Consider the following 24652-nt stretch of genomic DNA (forward strand, 5'->3'; position numbering starts at 1 on the left):
TCTGAAAATATTATTCAAAGTGGCATTACATGAATATTTATGTGTTGAAGCACTTGCCGCAACTTTCACTTTTGTCTGTGAATGTGATTTACAACTTTAAGAGAGAGCTTAAGGGGATAACATTTCGTGCTTGAATGATATAACAAGAAACTGTCTAATTGTATGCGGCGTAAACGGAACTGATTTCGATCTCGATGATTTTCAGTCTCCAGAGATTTCTTGGTCACTTTAAACAGTCGTTTCCGACAAATCACCAGTCAATATCACGTCCTCACTTTCCCTTGTATGCTAATCATCTGCTGTGGTGTAACGTGTTGTTGTTTGAAAGAATGCCCAACTGAACATGTCTTCCGTCGTTCACCGTGTGTTTGTGTTCTTTGGCTGGCGTGGAAAAACAGTGAGTTAATATTCTGATTTTGCATAGTAATTGTACCTGAGAAAGTGATCGTCGATTGATTATGAGATAAACGGTTTTGCTTGTTTGTAAATTCATGTTCTTTTATTAAATGCGTGGTCTGCAGCATGAACTCTGCTGATCAAATCAAATTGAGGGTTGCGAAGGAAAATCATTGTCATTTCTGTCTTTCAAGAAGTGAATTTTTTTTTTCATCTTCAAATAAGATCTACATTCGCTAGAGCTCTGTATGCAAAAAGTTCTTAGTTTTTATCCATCCTCCCCAGAAACAATACGATTGTCTTTAAATTAGTTTTTGGGATGGCTTTCCATGCGTTTTCTTATTGGTTTATTTTTCAAGACTGCTATTTTTTCAAGCCAAATCTCTCCTCACTTCAATAAATGTTTCGGAAAATATTCACTCTGATTACAACTGTGACAATATTGAGCACAAGAAAGTCTAGAGAGAATGTTGATGTTGTAAATGCCAGGAAATTAAAGCGAACTTTTTTATTTTGGCTGCGATTTCTTTCTTCGCAATGGCGTTAGTCTTGGATTGTGGCTAAATAAATAGATATTCGTTGTATGCTGCAGTGATCTTTTTAAATTCAAAGAAACAAGGTTACTGAGATTAAATTCATTCGCTTCATTGCAGGCAAAAACAATATTCAAATAGCTTTTAGCGCTGTATGTAAAACAGTTATGAAAACCCTCGGGGAATTCTTATTGAAGAATGGCATTCTTCACTACGTGTCATAATTTTGTCCAACGCTGAATAGTACCATTGCAGCCTTTTATTTGTTTGTGTAAATACGATGTGAAGAACAGTTTAAAGAGTAAATGTGCAGTATAGTTTGTTAGATCTACGAACCACGTAAAGGCAAACACGAATGGAAATACAACGCGACAACGATTTTTTCGCAATTGTCTGTTGTCGCCTATCAAGCGAGAAACTTCGCGTTGAGTGGTTGGCGTGATTTTGTGCTTCTAGATCTCTCTCTATGATAAGCCCGATTGCTGCCACGTGGTTACACGGTACTGCTGTGCAATCGTTTTTAAATTCGCGTTGTTATTACGCGGTTTAGGACTCCAAGCTCTTAACAATAGTATTAAACACTTGGAAAAAAGCACGATGAAACGTGTTTACGAGTATCTTCTGCCTAGCCAACAGTTTTGTGACCCTAAAGCTTTTTACTGTTTAGATTTTAACAGGAAACTGCAAACGCCAAACGTGGTTCTAGATCTCTCGATGAAATTAGCCGGATTTCCGTCATTTTATTTTGATTTCAAGATACTGTCCGGAATTATTGATCGTAACGAAAGTTGCGACTGTGCTTCGTTACCATAAAGGAGAAACGTAAATTGTATTTATAGACGAAAAAAAATTAATTTCGAACTTGACGCGTTGTGAATATCGTGCTTCTTATCAACCACGAAAAACAGCGTCTTGGTGTTAATGCAAATGGAGTCGTGTTGTAACGTTGCTATTTTCGGATTGTTTATAATTATTATTGACAATCTTGGTGTTTGGTTGTATCTCTAGGGTGATGAGCCCAGGAAGGACGATTCTGCGGTTCCTTTTAAGGTTACAGCTGTGAAAAAGAGCCGGATTAAGGGATTTGCCCCCGTGTCTGTTAGATTGAAGGAGGGGCCTGTTGAAAGTTCAGGAGAGCCGCATTCGAAGCCTTTAGAATTAAGAAAAACAGTTTTAAGAACTTCAGGCAGTGATGAAAGTTCGCAAGACGATGTGCCTTTAGCTGTTACGAAGATTCAAAAGAGAAATGTGCAAGGACTTAGCTTTACGGGTCCCAAAATACCTGAAACAGCATCCGGGGAAGATGACAGGGAAAGGGACGGGAGAGATTTCGAGTGGGGAAGACCGCTTCTTGGTGGATCATCAGATGAAGAAGATTATGGAGACGAAGATGGAGCTAGGTTTAATAAGGTGAGTATAAATTTGCAAGGTCATAGTTCGGAAAGCAGGATAGCGGAACCAGACCAAGAAGTTATCGAGGCATACATCGATGACAAAGGGCGCCACGTGAAAAGAATTTCAAAGGTAACAACTACCAGGACAATAACAAGAGTCGAGAGGGAAGCATCCGCGGATTTATTGACCATTAGTGTTCCTGTGGAGCCCAGCGAAGATGTGGAGGAATACATTGATGAACATGGTCGCCAAGTGAGAAGAGTAGTACGAACGTCTATTCCTGATAGTACAAAGACAGAACTACGAGATGGGGCAGTGAAGCTTGTACTTATACCTGGTGATTCTGGTGAACAAGATGTCGAAGAACCTCCTGAGGATACAGAACGAATTCAGTTATTAACCACACCACACGGTCGTGTGCAGAAACTTACCAAGACCACTTTCAAAACTCAGCTGAAAGGATCCTCACAGGGTGCGAAGGAAGAAATCATGCCCTTCCAGGTCGGGAAACCTACAGACCACACTTCTGGTGAGTCTATGCTTTCTGAAAACGTCACCAGAGATGTCTCTTACCCGGAATGGCTGGAATCGGTTAGAGATAGCCCACCCACGTCAATAGAATTATCGATGTCTTCAATTCAGATTGAGCCACATCAGTTGCAGTTGCCCACAGAAAAAGCGACTGAGGAGCCACATATCATTGAGGACGTTGTTCTACATATTACAGAAAAGCAGCCACTTGTGATACCCTTAAAGGCTTTTGGCGCTGGTGAAGGTAGTCCATGGTATCGTGAACACAAAAGAGTGGAGCCGTCTGCAGGAGGTTTGCCGGAATCACCAGTAACAGCAGGGAGAAAACTACAGGAGGAGATTCCATTACCTACAGCGAACAAGTCAGGTGTGCCAAGACACGAACCACAAGCAAAGATTTTTGAGTCGGCTGAGCCCGTTCACTTGCAGACAGATCATGACGATAATGTGGCACCTTCAGTGCAAATTCGAAAAGTTATCCTACCTCAATGGATGGTGCAGAGGCAACCAGCGCCAGAAGGCGAGAGGCCTCGTGATGAGGATTCCTGGGTTTTTCTTACGTCTGAGCTAAGAGGACGTGAAAGGAAGAAAGAATTTCAACGGGAGCCTCACGAAGTGACAGACAATGTTGTAGCAACAACTTTGAATCGAGAGGTAGTTATGCCTGAAATTGATGATATGGAAGATTCGGCGGAAGAAATTAAAGGAATTGACGATGAAAGTGGTGTTTTAGTGAGGCAAATTACCAAACGAAACATAACAGCTGAAACCATTAAAAGAGAAGGTAAACAAACCGAGCCCATGGATGTCGAATTCCCTTTAATGCTAACACCAGTATACCCACCAGAGGAGGCTGTAGAATATGTCGATGAGAATGGTGTGCGTGTAAGACGAATTGTAACGCGAACTCTTACAACAAGATCTCCAACTCTTACAACTGCTGACGAACAGCCAGCTGTTCCTGTCTACCAAAAGACGCACTCTGATGTGGTACCTTCAGTTAAAACTCGAACGGTAAATCTTCCTGAATGGATGGTTGAAAGTGTACCTACTACAAAAGAGGTAAAGGCGCCGGCCCCTGGTGAAGTTTCGGGGTTTATCCTGCCGTCTGAGCCAAATCGCCCTCCAACTGTAGAGAAATTCGAGAACCAGGCAAGGACCATCGAGGAAAGTGTTTGTGCAACAACTTTGAATCGGGAAATACGTGTACCTGAAATGGAGGACTCTGACGACAAGTCACCTGTGGAGACCGACGAATATGTTAAACAAAGGGTCGAAACAATTGTGATAAGGAGTGCTCCCTTCGGCCAGAGCAGCGATCCAGAAAGGAAACGTTTTGAGTCAACTGCTCCTGTTTTCCTGGAGACACAACGCGATGATTTTATACCTTCAGTGAAAACTCGAGAAGTTGTTTTTCCTGAGTGGATGGCGGAAAGTGAACCAAAACCAACTGAAGAAGTGAATCCTCGTCATAGTACTTCCATAATCCTTCCATTTGAGCCAAAACGGCCTACACCTCCCACTGACATAGTGAGAGAAAGCGTTACAGCAATAACTGTGAATCGGGAAATAAGTATTCCTGAAATCAGGGCTCCTGGACAGAAGGAGGATTATGTTGATGAGACTGGAGATCCAGCAAGACGAATTGTGAAACGAAACATCCCTATACTTGTTGACGGTGATGAAACGATGGTTTTCCACTCTGAAGATGTGGTACCTTCAGAGAAAACTCGAGATGTAAGCTTACCTGGATGGATGGTTGAAAGCGTGTCCATACCACAAGAAGACAAACCTAAAGATCCCATTTCTTGGTTAGTGTTGTCGTCAGAACCAAACCAACCTGAATATAAAGAACTGGGCAAGGAAGGAGTTGAGGAAAGCGTTCCTGCGACAACTTTGAATAGGGACATTGTCATACCTGAAATTAAGGACACGGAAGATAAGTCAACGGAGGAAGTTGAAGAATGTGTCGACGAAGATGGTGTTACAGTACGGAAAATTGTGAAACGAATGATCATAACAAAAACGAAAATAGTCCCAACGGAAGGGCAGCAATTTGAGCCAAAAGAAGTTTCATTGGCTGCTCCACAAACACTGGTTGGAGAACAAGGGAAAGTTGAAGAATATGTCGATGAAACCGGTGCCCGAGTTAAGAGAATTGTCAAACGAACCATCTCGACAACATCTGTTGTACGCACGCGTGTTGACTACCAGGGCGAACCAGGTGCTAATGTGAGTGAGACTCAGATGGTCTCTGAAAACGTGTTACCCTCAGTGCAAAGTCGAGAAGTTGTGATGCCTGAATGGATGGTTGATAGGGATCCAACACCACCCGAAGAGAAGAGTCGCGATGGTATTTCTTCCTTACTATTAAGATCTGAGCCGAAAGAGCAAGAACATACAGAACTGAGCATGGAAATGGTGAGCGAAAGCGTGGCTTCAACAACTTTGCATCGGGAAATTGATATTCCTGAAATTGAGGACATGGAAGATAAGTCAGCAGAGGGAGACGAGGAATATGCAGATGATAATGGTGAACGGGTCAAGAGAATTGTGAAACGCACCGTGACAACAAGGGTCATAAATGGAGAAAGGAAACAGGTTGAACCAAAAGAACTACAATTACCAATGACACCATCACAAATCGAATCACCTGAAAAGGTTGAGAAATATCTTGATGAAAATGGGGTTCTTGTGAAACGAACTGTAAAGCGAACGATTACAACAAGATCTGTAATTCATGCTTCAGTTGATGAGCCCATAAACGAGTCTCAAATAAAGTTCTTCGAGTCGACTTCCCCCGTTTACATGGAATCAGATTTAGAGAGTGTGGTACCTTCAGTGCAAAATCGAGACGTAAGCTTACCTGAATGGATGGTTGAAAGCATTCCGACACCAAAGGAAGGGAAGGCACATGATCCCACTTCTTGGTTAATTTTGTCGTCGGAATCAAAACAACCTGAATATGAAGAACTGGACAAGGGAAGAGTTGAGGAAAGCGTTTCTGCCACAGCTTTGAAGAAGGAAATTGTGTTTCCTGAAATTCAGGACACGGAAGACAAGTCGACGGAGGACGTTGATGAATATGTTGACGAGCATGGTGAACGAGTTAAGAGAATTGTAAAACGCACCATTACAACAAGGAGCATAAAAGAAGAAGGGAAACAAGTTGAACCAATAGAAGTTAGATTACCAGTGCCACAATCACAAATCGAGCCACCTGAACAGGTTGAGGAATATCTCGATGAAAGTGGGGTTCTGGTGAAACGAACTGTGACGCGAACTATCACAACAAGATCTGTTGTTCATACTTCAGTTGATGAGCCCACAGATGAGTCACCAATAAAAGTCTTCGAGACGACTTCCCCCGTTTACCTGGAATCAGATTTGGAGAGTGTGGTACCTTCAGTGCAAAATCGAGACGTAAGCTTACCTGAATGGATGGTTGAAAACATTCCGACACCAGAGGAAGAGAAGCCACATGATCCCACTTCTTGGTTAATCTTGTCCTCAGAACGAAAACAACCTGGATATGAAGAACTGGACAAGGGAAGAGTCGAGGAAAGTATTGCTGCGACAGCTTTGAAGAAGGAAATTGTGTTTCCTGAAATTAAGGACACGGAAGACAAGTCAACGGAGGAAGTTGAAGAATATGTTGACGAAAATGGTGAAGGAGTTAGGAGAATTGTAAAACGAACCATTACAACAAGGAGCATAAAAGACGCGAAACAAGTTGAACCAGTAGAAGTTAGATTACCAGTGCCACAATCACAAATCGAGCCACCTGAACAGGTTGAGGAATATCTTGATGAAAGTGGGGTTCTGGTGAAACGAACTGTGACGCGAACTATCACAACAAGATCTGTTGTTCATACTTCAGTTGATGAGCCCACAGATGAGTCACCAATAAAAGTCTTCGAGACGACTTCCCCCGTTTACCTGGAATCAGATTTGGAGAGTGTGGTACCTTCAGTGCAAAATCGAGACGCAAGCTTACCTGAATGGATGGTTGAAAACATTCCGACACCAGAGGAAGAGAAGCCACATGATCCCACTTCTTTGTTAATCTTGTCCTCAGAACGAAAACAACCTGGATATGAAGAACTGGACAAGAGAAGAGTCGAAGAAAGTATTGCTGCGACAGCTTTGAAGAAGGAAATTGTGTTTCCTGAAATTAAGGACACGGAAGACAAGTCAACGGAGGAAGTTGAAGAATATGTTGACGAAAATGGTGAAGGAGTTAGGAGAATTGTAAAACGAACCATTACAACAAGGAGCATAAAAGACGCGAAACAAGTTGAACCAGTAGAAGTTAGATTACCAGTGCCACAATCACAAATCGAGCCACCTAAACAGGTTGAGGAATATCTTGATGAAAATGGGGTTCTGGTGAAACGAACTGTGACGCGAACTATCACAACAATATCTGTTATTCATACTCCAGTTGATGAGCCCACAGACGAGTCTCAAATAAAGGTCTTCGAGTCGACTTTCCCCGTTTACGTGGAATCAGATTTGGAGAGTGTGGTACCTTCAGTGCAAAATCGAGACGTAAGCTTACCTGAATGGATGGTTGAAAGCATTCCGATACCAGAGGAAGAGAAGCCACATGATCCCACTTCTTTGTTAATCTTATCTTCAGAACGAAAACAACCTGGATATGAAGAACTGGACAAGGGAAGAGTCGAGGAAAGTATTTCTGCGACAGCTTTGAAGAAGGAAATTGTGTTTCCTGAAATTAAGGACACGGGAGACAAGACAACGGATGAAGTTCAAGGATATGTTGACGAAAATGGTGGTGTTAGGAGAATTGTAAAACGAACCATTACAACAAGGAGCATAAAAGGAGAAGGGAAACAAGTTGAACCAGTAGAAGTAACATTACCAGTGACACAATCACAAATTGAGTCACCTGAGGATGTTGAGGAATATCTTGATGAAAATGGGGTTCTGGTGAAACGAACTGTGAAGCGAACTATCACAACAAGATCTGTTATTCATACTTCAGTTGATGAGCCCATAGACGAGTCTCAAATAAAGGTCTTCGAGACGACTTCCGCCGTTTACCTGGAATCAGATTTGGAGAGTGTGGTACCCTCAGTGCAAAATCGAGACGTAAGCTTACCTGAATGGATGGTTGAAAGCATACCGACACCAGAGGAAGAGAAGCCACATGATCCCACTTCTTGGTTAATCTTATCTTCAGAACGAAAACAACCTGAATATGAAGAACTGGACAAGGGAAGAGTCGAGGAAAGTATTGCTGCGACAGCTTTGAAGAAGGAAATCGTGTTTCCTGAAATTAAGGACACGGAAGACAAGTCAACGGAGGAAGTTGAAGAATATGTTGACGAAAATGGTGAAGGAGTTAGGATAATTGTAAAAAGAACCATTACAACAAGGAGCATAAAAGGGGAAGGGAAACAAGTTGAACCACTTGAAGTACGATTACCAGTGACACAATCACAAATCGAGTCGCCTGAAAAAGTTGAGGAGTATGTTGATGAAAATGGGGTTTTGGTGAAACGAACTGTGACGCGAACAATCACAACAAGATCTGTAGTACATACTTTAGTTGATGAGCCCACAGACGATTCACAAACAAAGGTGTTCGTGTCGACTTCCCCCGTTTACCTGGAAACAAATTTGGATACTGTGGCACCTTCAAAGCAAACTCGAGACGTAAGCTTACCTGAGTGGATGGTTGAAAACATTCCGACACCAGAGGAAGAGAAGCCACATGATCCCACTTCTTGGTTAATCTTGTCCTCAGAACGAAAACAACCTGGATATGAAGAACTGGACAAGGGAAGTGTCGAGGAAAGTATTTCTGCGATAGCTTTGAAGAAGGAAATTGTGTTTCCTGAAATTAAGGACACGGGAGACAAGACAACGGATGAAGTTCAAGGATATGTTGACGAAAATGGTGGTGTTAGGAGAATTGTAAAACGAACCATTACAACAAGGAGCATAAAAGGAGAAGGGAAACAAGTTGAACCAGTAGAAGTAAGATTACCAGTGACACAGTCACAAATTGAGTCACCTGAGGATGTTGAGGAGTATCTTGATGAAAATGGGGTTCTGGTGAAACGAACTGTGAAGCGAACTATCACAACAAGATCTGTTATTCATACTTCAGTTGATGAGCCCATAGACGAGTCTCAAATAAAGGTCTTCGAGTCGACTTCCGCCGTTTACCTGGAATCAGATTTGGAGAATGTGGTACCTTCAGTGCAAAATCGAGACGTAAGCTTACCTGAATGGATGGTTGACAGCATTCCGACACCAGAGGAAGAGAGGCCACATGATCCCACTTTGTTAATCTTGTCTTCAGAACAAAAACAGCCTGAATATGAAGAACTGGACAAGGGAAGAGTTGAGGAAAGCGTCGCTGCGACAGCTTTGAAGAAGGAAATCGTGTTTCCTGAAATTAAGGACACGGGAGACAAGTCAACGGAGGAAGTTGAAGAATGTGTTGGCGAAAATGGTGGAATTAAGAGAATTGTAAAACGAACCATTACAACAAGGAGCATAAAAGGAGAAAGGCAACAAGTTAAACCAGTAAAAGTAAGATTACCTGTGACTCAATCTCAAATCGAGTCACCTGAAAATTTTGAGGAATATCTTGATGAAAATGGGGTTCTGGTAAAACGAACTGTAAAGGGAACTATCACAACAAGATCTGTAATACATACCTGTGTTGAGGAGTCGACAGGTGAGTCAAAGAGAAAGGTTTTCGAGTCGGCTGTCCCTGTTTACCTGGAAGCTGATTTTGAGAATGTGGTACCTTTAGTGCAAAGTAGAGAAGTTGTTCTACCTGAATGGATGGTTGAAAGCGGGTCAACACTTGGAGAACAGGAGAAGCCTCGTGAGAGCATTACGTTGTTAGTTCTGCCGTCGGAAGCGAAGCAATTGGATCCCGGAGAATGTGACGATGGAGTTGTAAGTGAAAGTCTTGTTGCGACTACATTGAGTCGAGAAATAGTAGTACCTGAAATTGATGCCAAAAAGGAAGAGTTATTAGAAGAAGATGAGGTAGCCAAGAGAATCGTACCATTTGGCGCTAAAGCTACTGGACAGCAAGGAAGTGACTCCCAGAATAGCGTTCTTTATTCTGGTGTTCGCGTTGACATGACGACATTGGTAAAAGAAGAGACTCCAAGAGCAGAGATAGCGCGTTTGGAGACTATCGTACCCGAAGCTGTTCTTTCGGAGCCTGTTGCGCAGTTATCTCCTAGGAGATCTTCCGTGCCATTAGGAACATCATCTGTTCATCGCTACCTCGTTATTATTGAAACACTGTATCAGAATGTCTTGGAGCACAAGTCGATGATCTTCACTTACAGCTCACGGCACATGCAGTTCAACTTCGTTTTGGAGAATTTTCTGAATTGGTTGTTGGTTACGCTGAAAACCCTGAGCTGGATGAGTCCATTGTCGTGGTATTTGAGTGAAATCCAGGAGCAACTGCAACAAATAAAGGTATTGATGTCACATGGAACAAGTTAACATGTAAATCTGTCAGCGTTGTTTTGTGCATGAGTGGTGCATGCCTAAAAGACGTTTTCTGCACGTGATTTCGTGTAGGAAACTAAAAGCCTACAATTTTCGGCCTTTTTAAGTCGAGGAAGATTGTCGGATTGTTTCATCGTTCAACATAAACTGCATGTGATAAATTATCAGATGAAATGAGGCTCACTGTACTTGACGTCCTTGCGACCAAGGAAACCAGAAACAGAATTTTTTTTTAAAATTTAAATGAAGTGTTAAGCTGTAAAACATTGACTGATTGGTAACTGACCTTCAGTGGATGGCGTGCATATTGCAAAACCATTTGGTAGACTGAACGTTCGCGGCTGATTTAACGTTCCTAACGTTATAACCTTTAATGTTGGTGGCATTGATATAACAAGCCTTAAACGTAGAAATAAAGATGGCCTGATTTCGATGTCCACCCATCGTCTCCATTGTCACCTGTTTGCACTCATGCATTGTTTACTGTTACATGTGTATGGTGCAATTCGATCGTTGTTTCAATAGTAGCACAGAAATTCCATTGCACTTCAGAATCATTTACCATGTTGAATTGTAATTGCATTGCACTTCTAATACTAACAATGTGTTGTATTCTCATTTCATTTTCAGGGGCACGTGTAATCAACTAACTTAGTGTGTGGTTTGATTTCATGTTCATGTCATTTCTTACTGATTTTATTTTTTCTTCTCCTGTTTGATGTGTCAGCTAATTTATTACGCAACCGTCCCATTGACTTTAGTCATGAATTCGTTCTCTTTCTTTTCCCATTCACTTAGCCATAGGCTCGTCTACAGACTCGCCATTCCTGCCTGAACGGTTACTCTCTTACAGTTTCCGTTCTAGAGCTCGAACAATTCCGCTTGCAGACTAGCGTTTGTAGCCGCGTTCCCGTAAGAACGAAGAGGTCTCTGGGGATCTTTTCTCATTCTCGCTTCTTTTCGCTTTAAAACATCTTCAGAGTTTCTCGTTCGAACGGGAACGCGTTCCACACCTGCTAACTACCAATCAGCTTCTTAACCATTCCTGTGCTGGTGTCTTCGTTCCTCCACAATTCGTCGGCACGTCGTTTTGTTGACGATGCATCTCATGGACTCGCGCACTTAATCGCACGTCATTTTATCTATTCGGTCATTGATACCTTAGATTCAAACTCATTGTTTATCACTTATCATGTAAAATTGCATAAGCACCATATTAAGCACTCCGTTATTGTAAGTCATCCATCTCCAGCAAATGCGACGTAAAGTAATTGAGTTAAATAACTAAGCTATTATAAATCGACGGACATCATTTTTTGATGAAAATATATTAAAACAGCTAAAATCGCCTCTGCCCTCAGTAATACCCTTTTACTTGCAAAGTCCATAAGAGAAAATGTATTTGATTTAACCTTGGCTTTTAATTACCTCGTTGGTGAGGTTGATGCAATGTTAAAAATAAGCTATTTGCGAAGTTAAAATAAGTTAAAACCGTTATGTAAAATTGCTACAGCTTTCGTCTAAATAGAAGTGAATAGCAAGCGCAAGCGTTAATGAGGCACATTTAAATGTATGAGATGCCAGTGGTGTGAACCATTCCTTTCTTTGTTGAGGGAATCTTGGACCCAAAGTAAACGTGGATTCAAAAATATTTCAAGCGTAGTTTCATTGAACATTCTGCAAAAAACACAATGTTTTGATACAATTTTGCGTGTTCTGCGTTTTAAAAGAAAAATATTTGTACTCTCCCGTTCATTTTAGTTCTTTGCTTTCTTTAGTTCATAGCTTTTCCACTTTCGAGACTTACTTTGATGTCCAAGACACTCTTACAACTTTAAATTGAAAAGAATCGAGGGATCGTTAATTTACTTGAAAAGCATTTTGCTTTTTCAGGGAATAGAGGAAGAAATCGATGACAGAGCCCCGGTTATTGAGAACTTCCTGAAGGTCAGCCAGGCTCTGGTACAAAACGCACAGCCAGACGACAGAGAAGACTTGTCTACTGAGATAGAGCACGTGAACGAAGCCTTGAACAGCATAGTCATTAGAACCGCTGACCGACGGAGAATTTTGGAAACTGCCGAGCCACTTGCTAAGGATTACCACGACAACTTGTTAATGCTTGCTGAAGTGATTGATGAGGTAGAAAACAAATTAAAGTCCCAGCGTGCCTTTGGAGCAGAGCCTCAGAAAGTCATTGAAGAAATAGAGGATATAAAGGTGAGAATAGTTCGGTTTTTCCTCCGGGTTCTTTGTAGGTACCGCAGTAAGGGAACATTCTTGCGTTTCTTTTTGCACTATGAACAAAGCCTGCTTGCTTTTCCGAAGTAATAATCCTTCGTGTCGTGGACTTCCTTCTCTTCTGTGCAGTCTCAGAAAATTGTATCAATAGTGGTTGCTACGGGTTACAAAGCTGTCGCGTACGACGGCTGCTAGTATTTCAGAACTGGCCGGAGTTCTTCTTGGAGCTGTTCTCGAATTACGGCAATTGGAACGTGAGTGGCGCATAAAAATCACGTATTCTTCGTCACTGACATGTGGTTTTACTTTCGCACTTTAATAAAATATTTAAAAACTCCAACCTCAAAAAAACCATTCAAAGTAATTTTGGTAATTTTGGAGGCGTAAACTGAAAGAGTCGACTACCAATTGACTCTTTAAACCGTAATTCCATTCGAATTGACGTACAAATGAAAGAAATGTATATAGCCGAGGTGCGGAGTATCGACGAAATAGAGAAGTGATCCTCGCATTTAACTGGACAAGTTAACCGATTATTATGGAGTGTTTTCACGTGACGTCACGACGGCCATGTTGATGTTCAGAAACAATGGAACGGCGGCCATTTTGGTGTACCCCACTAATGATGTAATCCTCCGGGAATTGAGCTAAATTATCATGCAAACGTTTTCTTGTGTTTCGGTGGAAAAACAAGGTCACTGATCACGTGAGTGAAAGCACTCTAAAGACACCTGAAAAATTCAGGCGGCTTTAGCGGGATTCGAACCCATGACCTGAATTGTCCAGTAAAGTGCCAGGATGACGTGTACATAGTGACGCACCGTATATTTGCAAGATTTATACGACAGTGAAAATCCACCATTATCAGAAAAAAAGTTATAAGAAGAAACCATTTTTTTACAATGCGCTTGACTCGTACTTATTTAACTTTTCTGCAAAGGTTCCTGGCGAAACTCTGAGCATTTTATACTCTTCCAAAAGGAAAATGGAAAAAAAAAATGATAAGGAACTTTTAGCGAAACTTTAAATTTAATAAAGACTTTTAGTTATGTTTTTGAATGCAGTAAGTGGTTCAGCCAGTGCTGGCCGTTTTATCAGCTTCAAAGTAAATATTCAAGATAGTGATAAAAAGATAAATTGGAGCCTAGTTTCTGGCAGGTAACTGGCGGTAAGAAAGCCGATCACAGCGCCGGAGCCAAACTGTATCCGAACGATTGATTATCAGAGTTTCCCACCTCACTGCTTATTCAATTTATGCCGATTGTCGAACAGCGTTGCCGAATTGGAAAAGCCCACGTTCGATATAGTAAAATTCAGTCCTAAACGATAGGCATCATCTCTAGGCTCTGGGGAATAAATTCATACAAATCCTTCTATTTATTCCCCATAGCCTCGAGATGATGCCTTTTGTTTAGGACTGAATTTTGCCATTGAGGTCCTCGTTTTGTTGAAGGCGTCTTTTAATGATAGACTTTCCTGTTTCATAATCAGTGCCCTTTTGTGATGCATGAAAGTGTGTATTTTAAAGAGACTTTTGTTTTTGTTTTTCTATTTGAAAGTTGTCTTTACTAATATTTTGAGAGCCGCACTTCTAGGGATTTAATTTTGGTGAACTCGATGTGCCTTATTCTTTAATTGTGTAAGGTTTGTTTTGAACTCTAGAGTTCGGGGTTTTCTTCGTTTTTAACAATTACTTGTAACATCAAATGTATAGGAAACGCACAAAATTACAGTCTAAAGCGAAAGAAAGAAAACGTTGTGTAGTGACTAAAAATATTGTGAAAAGAAAATCGGAATACGAACTTTCCTGATACCGCCGTGAGAGCGGACTTAAGCTGTTGTTTATAGCACCAGGTCACTACTTTGCAAGTTGTGCTGTTAACTTCGTGGTTAATTTTTAATCCATTTCATAGTTTGTTTCGTACTTACTGAATGATTGTGAGCTAAAAACAAAAGCTACTTTTATTCTTTCTTTTTTTTTTAATGCGAAACCCAACTAGTATTATTGTAATCAAAGATGCCACGACTTAAACGTTGCAAACTTGGCAATTTTCAGCATGTTACTTGGCAAAGCTACAATAATTACATTTTTCAGATTATTTAGTAATATGTATTCTTAGTAACACGTCATTTTGTTGTGGCTATGAACTACGCTGTAAACTATTTAGGATCCGAGAATCATATTGGAAAAGAATCTTAATTTTAATTTCTGATTTTTGTGTGCGAAAGCGAAATTTTATATTATGTATTGTCTAATGGAGTTCGCCGTGAGAACTTTTTATGCCTTTGTTTCGCAAATGACGGCTCTTAACAGCGTTGACAACCAGCTCATTTGAATTGTAAATTGATGATTGTGAGTGTATAAGAAAGTCGGGTTTTAACAGGAAATTCAGACACAGCGGCTGGTAACGATTATTTTCCCCTACAGATTCAAGCCCTCAGCGAATTGTTTGTCGACCAGATGAATTGCTTCAACAGGAGTGAATGAAAATGAAGTATTATAATTTCGTATTGTTTAAAAAGGCTCGTGATTATTTCCGTGTACGTACAGGCAACTGAATGGAGAGAACATTGGGTACGATATTCGCAAAGGCCAAGTTTCGGTTAACTCCGCAGACAAATCGTTCTATCTAACTGTTTGCTGAAATGGCCAGCAAAGAGAAACGAGATAATATTCCCAAATGTGCTTGCCGAAGATGTTTACATTTAGGAACAAATCACCTGGAAAAACACAACGATTACAGGGTTGATAAAGCTACAGACATTGACTGTGCTCGGCGACGAAACTATCCAGGACATCGAAGAGCGGCGGTCGAGTGTTGCTTTGGCTGTAATGAGCAAGGTGCATCGTCAATGCAATGCCATAATCGGGGAACGTTTATTAAATTCTCTGGGCCGACAAGTGGAAGAACTGTAGACCCTGCTGAGTCCGTTTTACGGAGTGATTCAAAGATTGGATCATGTAGTGGTTGCTTGTTGGAAAGAAATCACGAAGGGAAATCACGCGCTTTCGATCTTATAAATAAGAGTTCAGTTGAAAAACCACATGACAAATATTTTCGATCTGTGAATGTCTGGCTTGGTGTACTTGTTAAACCTGTGTTTGCGAGAACTAGACGATGTCCATGTTCGACGGTGAAACGAGCTACAAATAGTCCTGACAGTGAATTATTGTCGTCAGGATATAACTGTTGCGATGGAAAACGGCATTCGGTGGAAAGACCATTTAGCTTTGTAAATTCGGCGTTTTTGTCGCCTCAAAAGGTAGGCCAGAAGAAGAATTTTAAACCCTCGATTACGCCTTCTAAAGTTAGCCATAATTTAGTGGCTGTTATTCGTTATTTTGGAAATTAGCGGGGAGTTAGAGAAATTGGCACTGACAAGACATTTGACTTGGAATAAAATTTAAAAACCCGAAATTGGGCTATCGAAAGGCAAGTGTATTCTTTTGTTTTGCAATGAAAAATCAGCGATGCAGAAAAGTACAGTTCATCGTGATTGCGGAACTGCCAAAACCAATAACGGACCTCCAAACAACTGTTCAATTGACGAAGAGCCAAGCTGTTTATGTAAAGATGCGCGGCCAAAGCAAATATTTTGTAATCGCGATATTTTATTAAATCGAAAGCAGATACCGTATAATTTCACCTATACGAAATTTCTTATGTGAGCTTCATGCAGCAGGTACCCGCGATTAGTTAAAAACAATTCTTTCATTTCCTGAAATAAACTTTTTCTGACATGTAATTACAAAACAAAATAACGGTTGTACCGAAATATTTGTATCGCGTCTGTTTTGAAGTTAAAACTGACATTGCTTATCATATGCGCTTTTCGTTTTCTTAATATAAACATTGTTATTTTTGGACCTGAGAGTGGAATTCTAATTAGTGACCACTCGAATTAAAGTTATGCTGTAGAGCTTCGAGATGCTGTACTTCTGACCGTCACAATATAAGAGATTTTCTTTTACTTTAGCCTCTGCTTCAGGGGCTTTGGCTGACATTTCGCGAATTTGATATCTGCTATTGTACTCTCTTTTCAATGTGTTGTTTGGTTATTTTCTCACGTGTAAAACGACTTTGCGGAATAATTCTTAATATTAAATAATGCGGGCCTTTACCGTTGATTAATTTCTTGAGTGTACAAAATAAGCTTTGTTTTTTATATTGCGCTCCTCATTTTTAGGGCTTGAACAAAGCGCTAAGTGATGCTTCCGCGAGGACACGTGACGCTGGCGAAACACTCTTGAGCCTGCAGGATCCTTCCGCAGACTTGGCAGCGGTGCGCACGCAAATGGATGCGCTGTCAAGTAGGGTAGATGCTTTGAAAGGCAAGATGACGCGGTTCGAAGAGCATTACGATGATCACATGCGCAAAGCGTCAGAGTTCCAACTCGCTGTGGAGAGGTTGCTTGCAAAGTTAGCCGGAAGAAGAGAAGAATTGCTATCAGTTGACATTGACACCACTGATAATCATGCGATCAAGAAACGCATCGAAGAACTTGAGGTGAGCGACCCAGCTTCCGCCTTTTTATCAATGTGAATACCGTGCAAACGATATGAGTTTGTAGCAGCTGAGTTGTAATTTTAGATGCTGATGTTATGATGATTTTGATTATTATTATTACTATTATTTTTATCAATGACGTTTCTATTTTTTGTTTTTGTTTTTTTTTGTTTTAGAAGTTTTAAAACAGAGAATTGCTGCTAAATTTATAATTCTTACCTTTGGAGTTATTTCAATTTTTTTGAATATTTTTATCATGGAAATAAAGTGATTGTTGCTATTATTATCATTATTATTATTATTGATGTTAATAATAATAATAATAATAATAATAATAATAATGCGAATAATTGTTTTAGTATAAATACACTGGTGATTATTTGAAAAAAAGAGAAAAAAAAAACATTTCAACGCGAAATCATCTTCACTTACGGTGGCAAAATGACTACTGGCAGCCATTTTGTCCGTCGAGGTGATTATCGGCTGATAATCCGAGATAGCAAGCCAATGAGAGCGCGAGATTTTGTATATTCACCTGTGTATTTATACTAATTATTAGTATTATTATTGTTATTATTATCATCATTATTTCGATGAAAGGTGGGTAAAATCTTTCAAGTAATGATGTTTCCTGAAAAGCGAGTAAAAATACACCAAATGAATGAGCGGCCTACATCTTAATTTTAAGTCGATTTATATTCAACAACTTTGCTCAAAGGTTTTGACAATCTTTTTGAAGTTTAAGCATTTGTGTCATTTATATTCTCAGCTTACGGCGGCAAACACGTCATTGAAGTAGTGTTTCCTGGGCAACAGAACATTGGCATTATTATTCTTTTAGTTCTCATCTGTGCCTTTTTGTGTTACCTGGCTTCAAATCTAACAAAGGTGTTTTCAGCAAACAGTGTTGCAAAAATTTCCCGGAAGTGGAACGGTACCGCGCTTTAGAAACTAACAGCGTTCTCATAGTGAACCAAACTGGATTTTGCTGTGCGTTCCAATTTTATTTCGTAGGCGTTCCGTGAGGAGATCAACGGGCACAAGCCTTTGTTGACAACAGCGACGTTAACTGGGGATTGGCTCATCAAAAATGCACACAAATCCAACGCCACGTAAGTAATACCATCGCAAAAATCTTACAGGGCCATTATTAGCATAACCTGAAAGAAAATCCCGGCGCGTGCAGAAAATTTATTTGTCTCAAGGGCAAGGGGGAGGTGAAAGTGGAAATCAAGACTAGAAGATTCAACAGAGGTGTTTGCCTCAAAGAGTTTCGCTACAAGGAAATCTCGAATTAACGATGTGCCTCGGTCCTGAGATAGATCTTTTCCAAACATTTCACCAAAAGTAGGATCAAGAATACGCTTTCCAGAGTGGAAATTTCTGTATACGCTGTGTATTCGGATACGTGTGGACGCTCGTATCCGTATATTTTTGTATACGCTGACGTCACAGTATCAGAACCAGTCTTTTTCCGCGCGAGATTTCCCTTTCTTATGTGGGTAATCTTTCCCAATTGAAGAAGTATTTTCTTGTGAAGGATATTGGTCATTGAAGAGATCTAAAATGTCAGAATATTTGGTTTGGCACGACTCCCAATCGATATTTTCCATAGTCTTTGCTGTTTTGTAATCCAATGTCACTTTAAGAAGCAGCAATACTTCATCGTCCGTCCAAACAAATGAGTTGTCTTTGTTTTTTTCTGTTTTTCTCTTAATTGAGGCATTTTTTATTGTGTTTTTTAACAGGAATTTTTTTTGCTCTTCAAGCTCACACTTGTTGAAACCTCAAGTAAACAAACAAGAAAGCCGCGAATTTGGCGCCAAAATTATCGCAGGCTCAGCTTTCTTTGTAATGCGCATGCTCTGTTGACTAATCCTTTGAGATGTCCGGATACGAATCGGATACGTGTGGACGGTCGTATACGATTCGTATACGCTACGTGTGGACTCAGATATTTTTGTATCCGCATAAAAAAATTTGCAGATACAAAAATCTCCGGATACGTGTGGACGGGGCCTAAATTTGGACTTTTTATGCAACATCTTCTAGTAGTTTTTTTTATGTTTTTATTTAAAACACAAAGTTATGAAACTGTCCGAATCTTGCAAGCAACTATTCCAAAAAGCCAAGACGATTTACTCGTTTTTCAAATGTTCACGCATGCCAATCATTTGTGGCAGTTGACCGTTCCGCTCTACTTGAACTCGTTTCTTTTCCAGCGCACCGTATTACTCAGAGATGTATTAAATATTTTAACTAACATCGTTTTCTCGGTCCGTACTTTGGTTACGGATCCTCGTTTTTTCCCGTTAATTAAGCGCGGAAAATGATCGGTCCGTAAACCTACAGTACGGACCTTGAAGATATATTAGTTTTTCTTACTAAAGTTTCGAGAAGGTCGGCATAGATTGAGGACCATGTATGTCTTCTCAATAGGTCTTTTAACGGTGAGCCAGAGAAGGAAGTTATCCCTCGCGAAATTCAAGGAACACTGGAGAAACTTCAGGAGGACTTTCACGATTTGGAAACAACGATTCGTGAACAGAAGCTCTACCTGTCTACCCTAACACTACAGCAGGCAAGTGGTTATTTATTGGTCATCTCTGGATCCGTGTCTTTGTAGAGCCTTTTTATGAGTCAAACAAATGCAGCTTTCCGCTAATTATGTCAACTTCAGGCTTTGAATTCCTTGGCAAATAAGAAAGTCCTTAAATAACTAGTTTACCTAAATGATATAGGAATGCTGCCGAGGGGAAGGGAGATGTTCAATTAAGCATGCCGTAATTTAACGACAGTTCGTGCGTGGAACGAACGTTATTTTAATAGGTCTCGAGCAGGGACGGTTCAAAACTTTGAACCCCACGGGACCTCTCGAGAGAAGAAAGAAAACAATGGAATGGTTTTCACATTAACGTCATCCAAGTCTAAAATCAAAATCGCTAGGTCTTTTGAATTTTTATCTAATGGAGGTTGAAGATGAGCGAGAAATAAATCGTTTTGCAAGTTTCCAGTTTAGTGACGTCTTTCTTTCCAAAAATACAGCGTTTGCAGTGCGTGACACCATGAAACAAAGCTATTTGGTTGAAAAAATTTTCTATCCCTATGAATCCCTATGAATGTCGTCTCCGCCGTCTCTACATAGCGGATAAGTGACTTACATGTAACAAAATGGAGCCAGTTGCTCGAAGCCTGGTTATCGCTAACCGTTGGTTAAGAGGTCTAAAAACCTCTAGGTTTCCATGGTATTTAACGCTGGTTAGCGCTAACCATGCTTCGAGCAACCCGCGCAAAAATTGCATTTATGTTTGTTCCTTTCTTTTCTACGCTTATCGAAGCCTGCCCATTGAAGGCTGAGGTGCGACACGACCGACCCTCGTGGTGGGTGGTACCCATGGTTGAACACTTTTTTAAATGGTAGCGAAGGAGATGGTGAATTTCATTTCTAGTAAATGAGTAAGCTAGTGACCGGACGGTCATATATTCGACTCCTGTCTGGACACTCGGTGTTTTTCCGAGGATTTCCGAATATTCCAAAATCACCATCGAAATATAGATTTCTTCAAAATTGCTAACGATAACGACTAACCAAGAGCTGGAAATGCGTTTCCTACAATGAATGTTCATTTTATTGCTGTGGGACACGAGGCGAATGGTATCTTTTACTTCAGTCTCCTTTGAACAGATCGTCTCACGAGTGAAGTCTTTCAAATAAGAATCGGCTTCATCCATATGAAAAGTAAAACTTATTACCATCCCAATTTCACTGTTGAACACGCTTTGAGGAACACTCTGAAGTGTACTTGGTAATGGACTTATTCGATTGGATGCAAACTTCTAGAAGGAGCCTATAACAAGAAATTTTTGATATTCTTTTCCACAGTTACCTATTTTTTTATAAATGGACGGCAACTAAAATGTTCCCTTGTTCAAATGCTAGTATGCCTTTCTGGGTTTGCTGCGATTGGCAAAATTCAAGAGAAGAGCAAAAGAATGTTAAATTGGCCTCCATTCATAAACGTGGTCCACGGGCTTCAGATTACTGTAGTTGCCATCCCTGGAAAGAGTGTCCAGGTGTTGGGAGCATGGCAAAACGTATTGTTAAGAGCGCCTATTGTTTGATCGTCTCAGCTCTAGGTTTTTTTCGCTGGCTCTTGTTTTTAAAGCTGTTCTCAAATCATCTCCTTACCTCTTTTTGCAGGAGAAAGTATACGCTCTTCCAGTTGATCATCGCCCAGTTCAGGATGCTATCACCCATTTTATCACGTGGCTGTCACGTGCTGAGGAGGTTGCCGCTCGCCATCCACCTCTGAAAGCAGAACTTTTGTTTCTGAAGGAAGAGGAAATCGCCCACACGGTATGCTATAGAGAATGCGTTATCTCGATAATCATCGTGGTTGTATGAAAACGACTTTTGAATGAGAGCTGTTCGTGGTTTCGAGTTTGTTTTTGGTGACTGAGATTTGATAACGTCACTTTATGACGTTGTGAGAATCCATTGAACAGGACCCAGTCAAAGACAGCTCTCTGCCATCTAAGATGATTATCTGTAAACGTTATGCAGACGGTGTATTTCTTGTTTTTGGTGGAATAAGTGAATTGCATAAAATTTGGTTTTTGCAGACCTGTTAATCTGTGACTTGAAAATCAAATTAAACTACCTTTCAAATTCAACTGGAAACCGCGTTATCTGGATTTTGGAACTTTCCTGAAGTTAGTTTTATTTTGCATAAGGCTTCTGTTTTTTTAGGGGTTTGGTATATAAAATAGAAAACGAGGACAACAGGCAGTGGTTTTTCAAGTTAGTCAAACAGATTTAAGCTGGCCCCCCTTAACAATAAACGTCTCATATGGAGGTCGGCTAAATTTGCTAAATGCCCCAATTGGATTACCGATTCTCGTACCATGACGTACAAAATACAACAACCATAGAATGCGGCCATACATCCGTTGCTATTTCACCACCCTTCCCATTGTGCACGACTTTAAGAGTGTGAAGTTGCGGAACATTTTGGTTCGTAGTGTCAAACAGTAATACAACCCTTTCCAGTATTTGTCATTTTGTTTCTTTGCATACGCGTTTTCTTAATAGGTCGCTTATACATTCACAGAAAAATGCAAATGATTTTCACAATTCTACGCAGCTGTTTACAACCTCTAACTTTATTGGATCAGTGAAAGTCATGGCTCTGTTGTGTTAGGATTAGGTTTCATTGTTCCCGTTGTGCCAATGTCATGGAGCTGTTTTAGTATCCGCGTCCAAACCCAATCCGTGGTGTACTACTCGTTAGATAACAACTATTCCGACACCGAATTGGAGGTGGCTGGTGGTGGATATTCGCGGCGAGGTAAATATCCACCACTATCCACCGACGTCTGAGGTGAATAGTTGTTTTATTATATACTGAAACAGTGAGATAATAACACAAAAAAGATGATTTTAACTCGTTTATTCCTGCAACGATTACAACTTTTTCGGGCCCAAATCCCGCGTGTGTTGCTCGGAGGTGATGCGGAGTTTGAGTAGCCAATCAAAGCGCGCCTTCAACGCTGTCCACTGTTTTAGTATATTTTGTGTCCAACAAGAGTTCATATTGATGGTTTTCACCTGACGTCACAGCAGCCATGTTGGTACACAGAACAATACAGAAAAAGGTCTTTTGGGAATTTTGAGTCTTGTAATGCAAAACACGAGGCATAATTTGTTATTGTTTTGTGCACCAAAATGGCCGTCTCATCACGTGATTGAAAACCATCTATACAGTGGCTGAATGTCATTCCAGGTCAACTTTATGGTAAACTAATCCGATCTGATAAGACAACACTTGACGTATACTTTTGCAGCGCTTTAAATTTCGTGTGACGTTTACCTTTCCACAGGCGGACAGGAGAGATGTCCTTATGCATGAAGTGAACTACAACCACGTCGTACAGAAAGCCACTGAATACTTGGAGTCATCGGGGCCTGGGCCCGAAAGAGACGAAATTAGCGCTAAATTGGATGATGTCAAGACCAGGTGGGGAGAGCTCAAGACAAAAACTGACGAAAGGCATGCACAGCTCGCCGAGATACTTCCGCTGGCTCAAAAATACCATGACAATTCTCAGAATGTAAAGGATGTGATCAGTTTGGCTGAGACGGAGCTGGGATCCGGTGCCAGCGTGTCACCTGATGTGGACATTGCGAAACAAGAGCTGCATAATATCAAGGTATGTTGCTTTGTTTTATCACTGCAATATCATAGGCGAAAGTTTCCAGCGGTGGTGTGCACTTTGCAACATCACCGTTACAGTACAAACGAAGGTTCTCTCGTTGGCTTCTTTGCTCAGTGTTTAGTGTAGCAGCTCACATAAGCTGGCCTATATTTGCCATTGTGTCTGCGTCTTCTATCTCAAAGTCAAAATAATTGTAATTGTAGTTTAATGTCATGTTTTCGGTTTTGGGCAGCAAACCAATCATTGCCCCTCTTATTTTGCAACTGTCACCTGGCTATAGATACAGCTGTATTGGTTGCAATCAACTCAAAAAGCTAGGCGATGCATTGTTTGAATTATACTACAGCATATCATTACTCCTGCTGGAGTATTTATTAGAAATCGCCATGGTTTCCTTTTTTTGGGTTGCAAAAGGTTTTTTTTTTCAGCGTTACATCAACAGTTGTGGTATTTTTCAAACAGGCAAAAAGGTATTAAATTTAGTTTCGTTGTGGATCTTTCAAGTTCGATTCCTTTACTTCCTTTAAGGTGTTTATCACCTCTACACACTTTTCCACTTTATTTATGCTCTGAAATCGCCCCAAATACGTCGTTGTGTTTTCAGAAACTTATGATTGAAATTTCACTTATTTATTGGCTTTGAAAGACAGGAAAAGTGGTCATACTTTGATCAATAACCGAGCAATGAAGTGGAATGGGCTCGCTACCGGGTAGACGTCACAGACTGCTTTGCATTGAGATGTAGAACTACAACATATCAGAAATCTGTTTTTTATTAGAACAACCAGAATCTGGAACCTACTCACTGGCAGAATGGACTTAGCTAATGCTACTCTTACTAGTTTCAAATCTTTTCTTTATGACTACTACTCTCGTGCTATCAAAAGGAACTACAATCTGGACAATCCTCGAACTTTTAAAACAATCTGCTTCAAATGCAGCTCCACAAGATTTCTAGACGTACCAATAATGTGCTGCATGTAAAGTGTTTATTCTTGCCTTCTTTTACATATATTTTATTCCTGGGCCCGTAGTAATTGGCTACTCAGCTGTTGCGATGTCCCTGCCAAAGTTTATATATTTACTGTTTGTTTTGTTTTTGTTCTTTTGGGGGTTTTTTTTGGGTATCAAAAAAGCAAAACTAATAAAATAAAAGAAAAAATAAACGTTCTTTGAAAACAGCGATGCAAATTAATTTGTGACGGCAACTCGAACCCATTCCCCTTCATTGCTCGGTTATTGATCAAAGTATGACCACTTTTCCCAAGTTGCAAAGCCAATAAAAAGTGAAATTCCCATCAAAAGGTTCTTAAAAC

At 40.4% G+C, this 24652-nt stretch overlaps 2 protein-coding genes across 5 annotated transcripts in view; both read left to right on the plus strand.

Moving 5' to 3' along the window:
- Nucleotides 1-24652, plus strand: part of LOC137977678 (nesprin-1-like) — a 182666-nt gene that overhangs the window by 77064 nt on the left and 80950 nt on the right. Inside the window, exons 1-8 of one of the 4 annotated variants that reach the window (XM_068824977.1) lie at nucleotides 329-397; nucleotides 1938-2339; nucleotides 12264-12590; nucleotides 16800-17120; nucleotides 18135-18232; nucleotides 19560-19701; nucleotides 21322-21477; nucleotides 23001-23330. In XM_068824977.1, the coding sequence (XP_068681078.1) occupies nucleotides 344-397; nucleotides 1938-2339; nucleotides 12264-12590; nucleotides 16800-17120; nucleotides 18135-18232; nucleotides 19560-19701; nucleotides 21322-21477; nucleotides 23001-23330 (1830 nt within the window). In that variant the 5' untranslated portion in view covers nucleotides 329-343. Of the gene's footprint in view, nucleotides 1-328; nucleotides 398-1937; nucleotides 2340-6845; nucleotides 10338-12263; nucleotides 12591-15002; nucleotides 15876-16799; nucleotides 17121-18134; nucleotides 18233-19559; nucleotides 19702-21321; nucleotides 21478-23000; nucleotides 23331-24652 lie in introns of those variants that run through there. The other 3 variants (XM_068824974.1, XM_068824976.1, XM_068824978.1) reach the window with 3 other exon arrangements.
- Nucleotides 2419-6830, plus strand: LOC137975452 (uncharacterized; the record flags this gene model as incomplete). Its single annotated transcript, XM_068822575.1, has 2 exons — nucleotides 2419-2435; nucleotides 2519-6830. Coding segments are annotated over exons 1-2 (4329 nt in total), but the record flags the coding sequence as incomplete, so codon positions are not given.

This window comes from Montipora foliosa, chromosome 11, assembly GCF_036669935.1.
Source record: "Montipora foliosa isolate CH-2021 chromosome 11, ASM3666993v2, whole genome shotgun sequence".
Classification (NCBI taxonomy): domain Eukaryota; kingdom Metazoa; phylum Cnidaria; class Anthozoa; order Scleractinia; family Acroporidae; genus Montipora; species Montipora foliosa.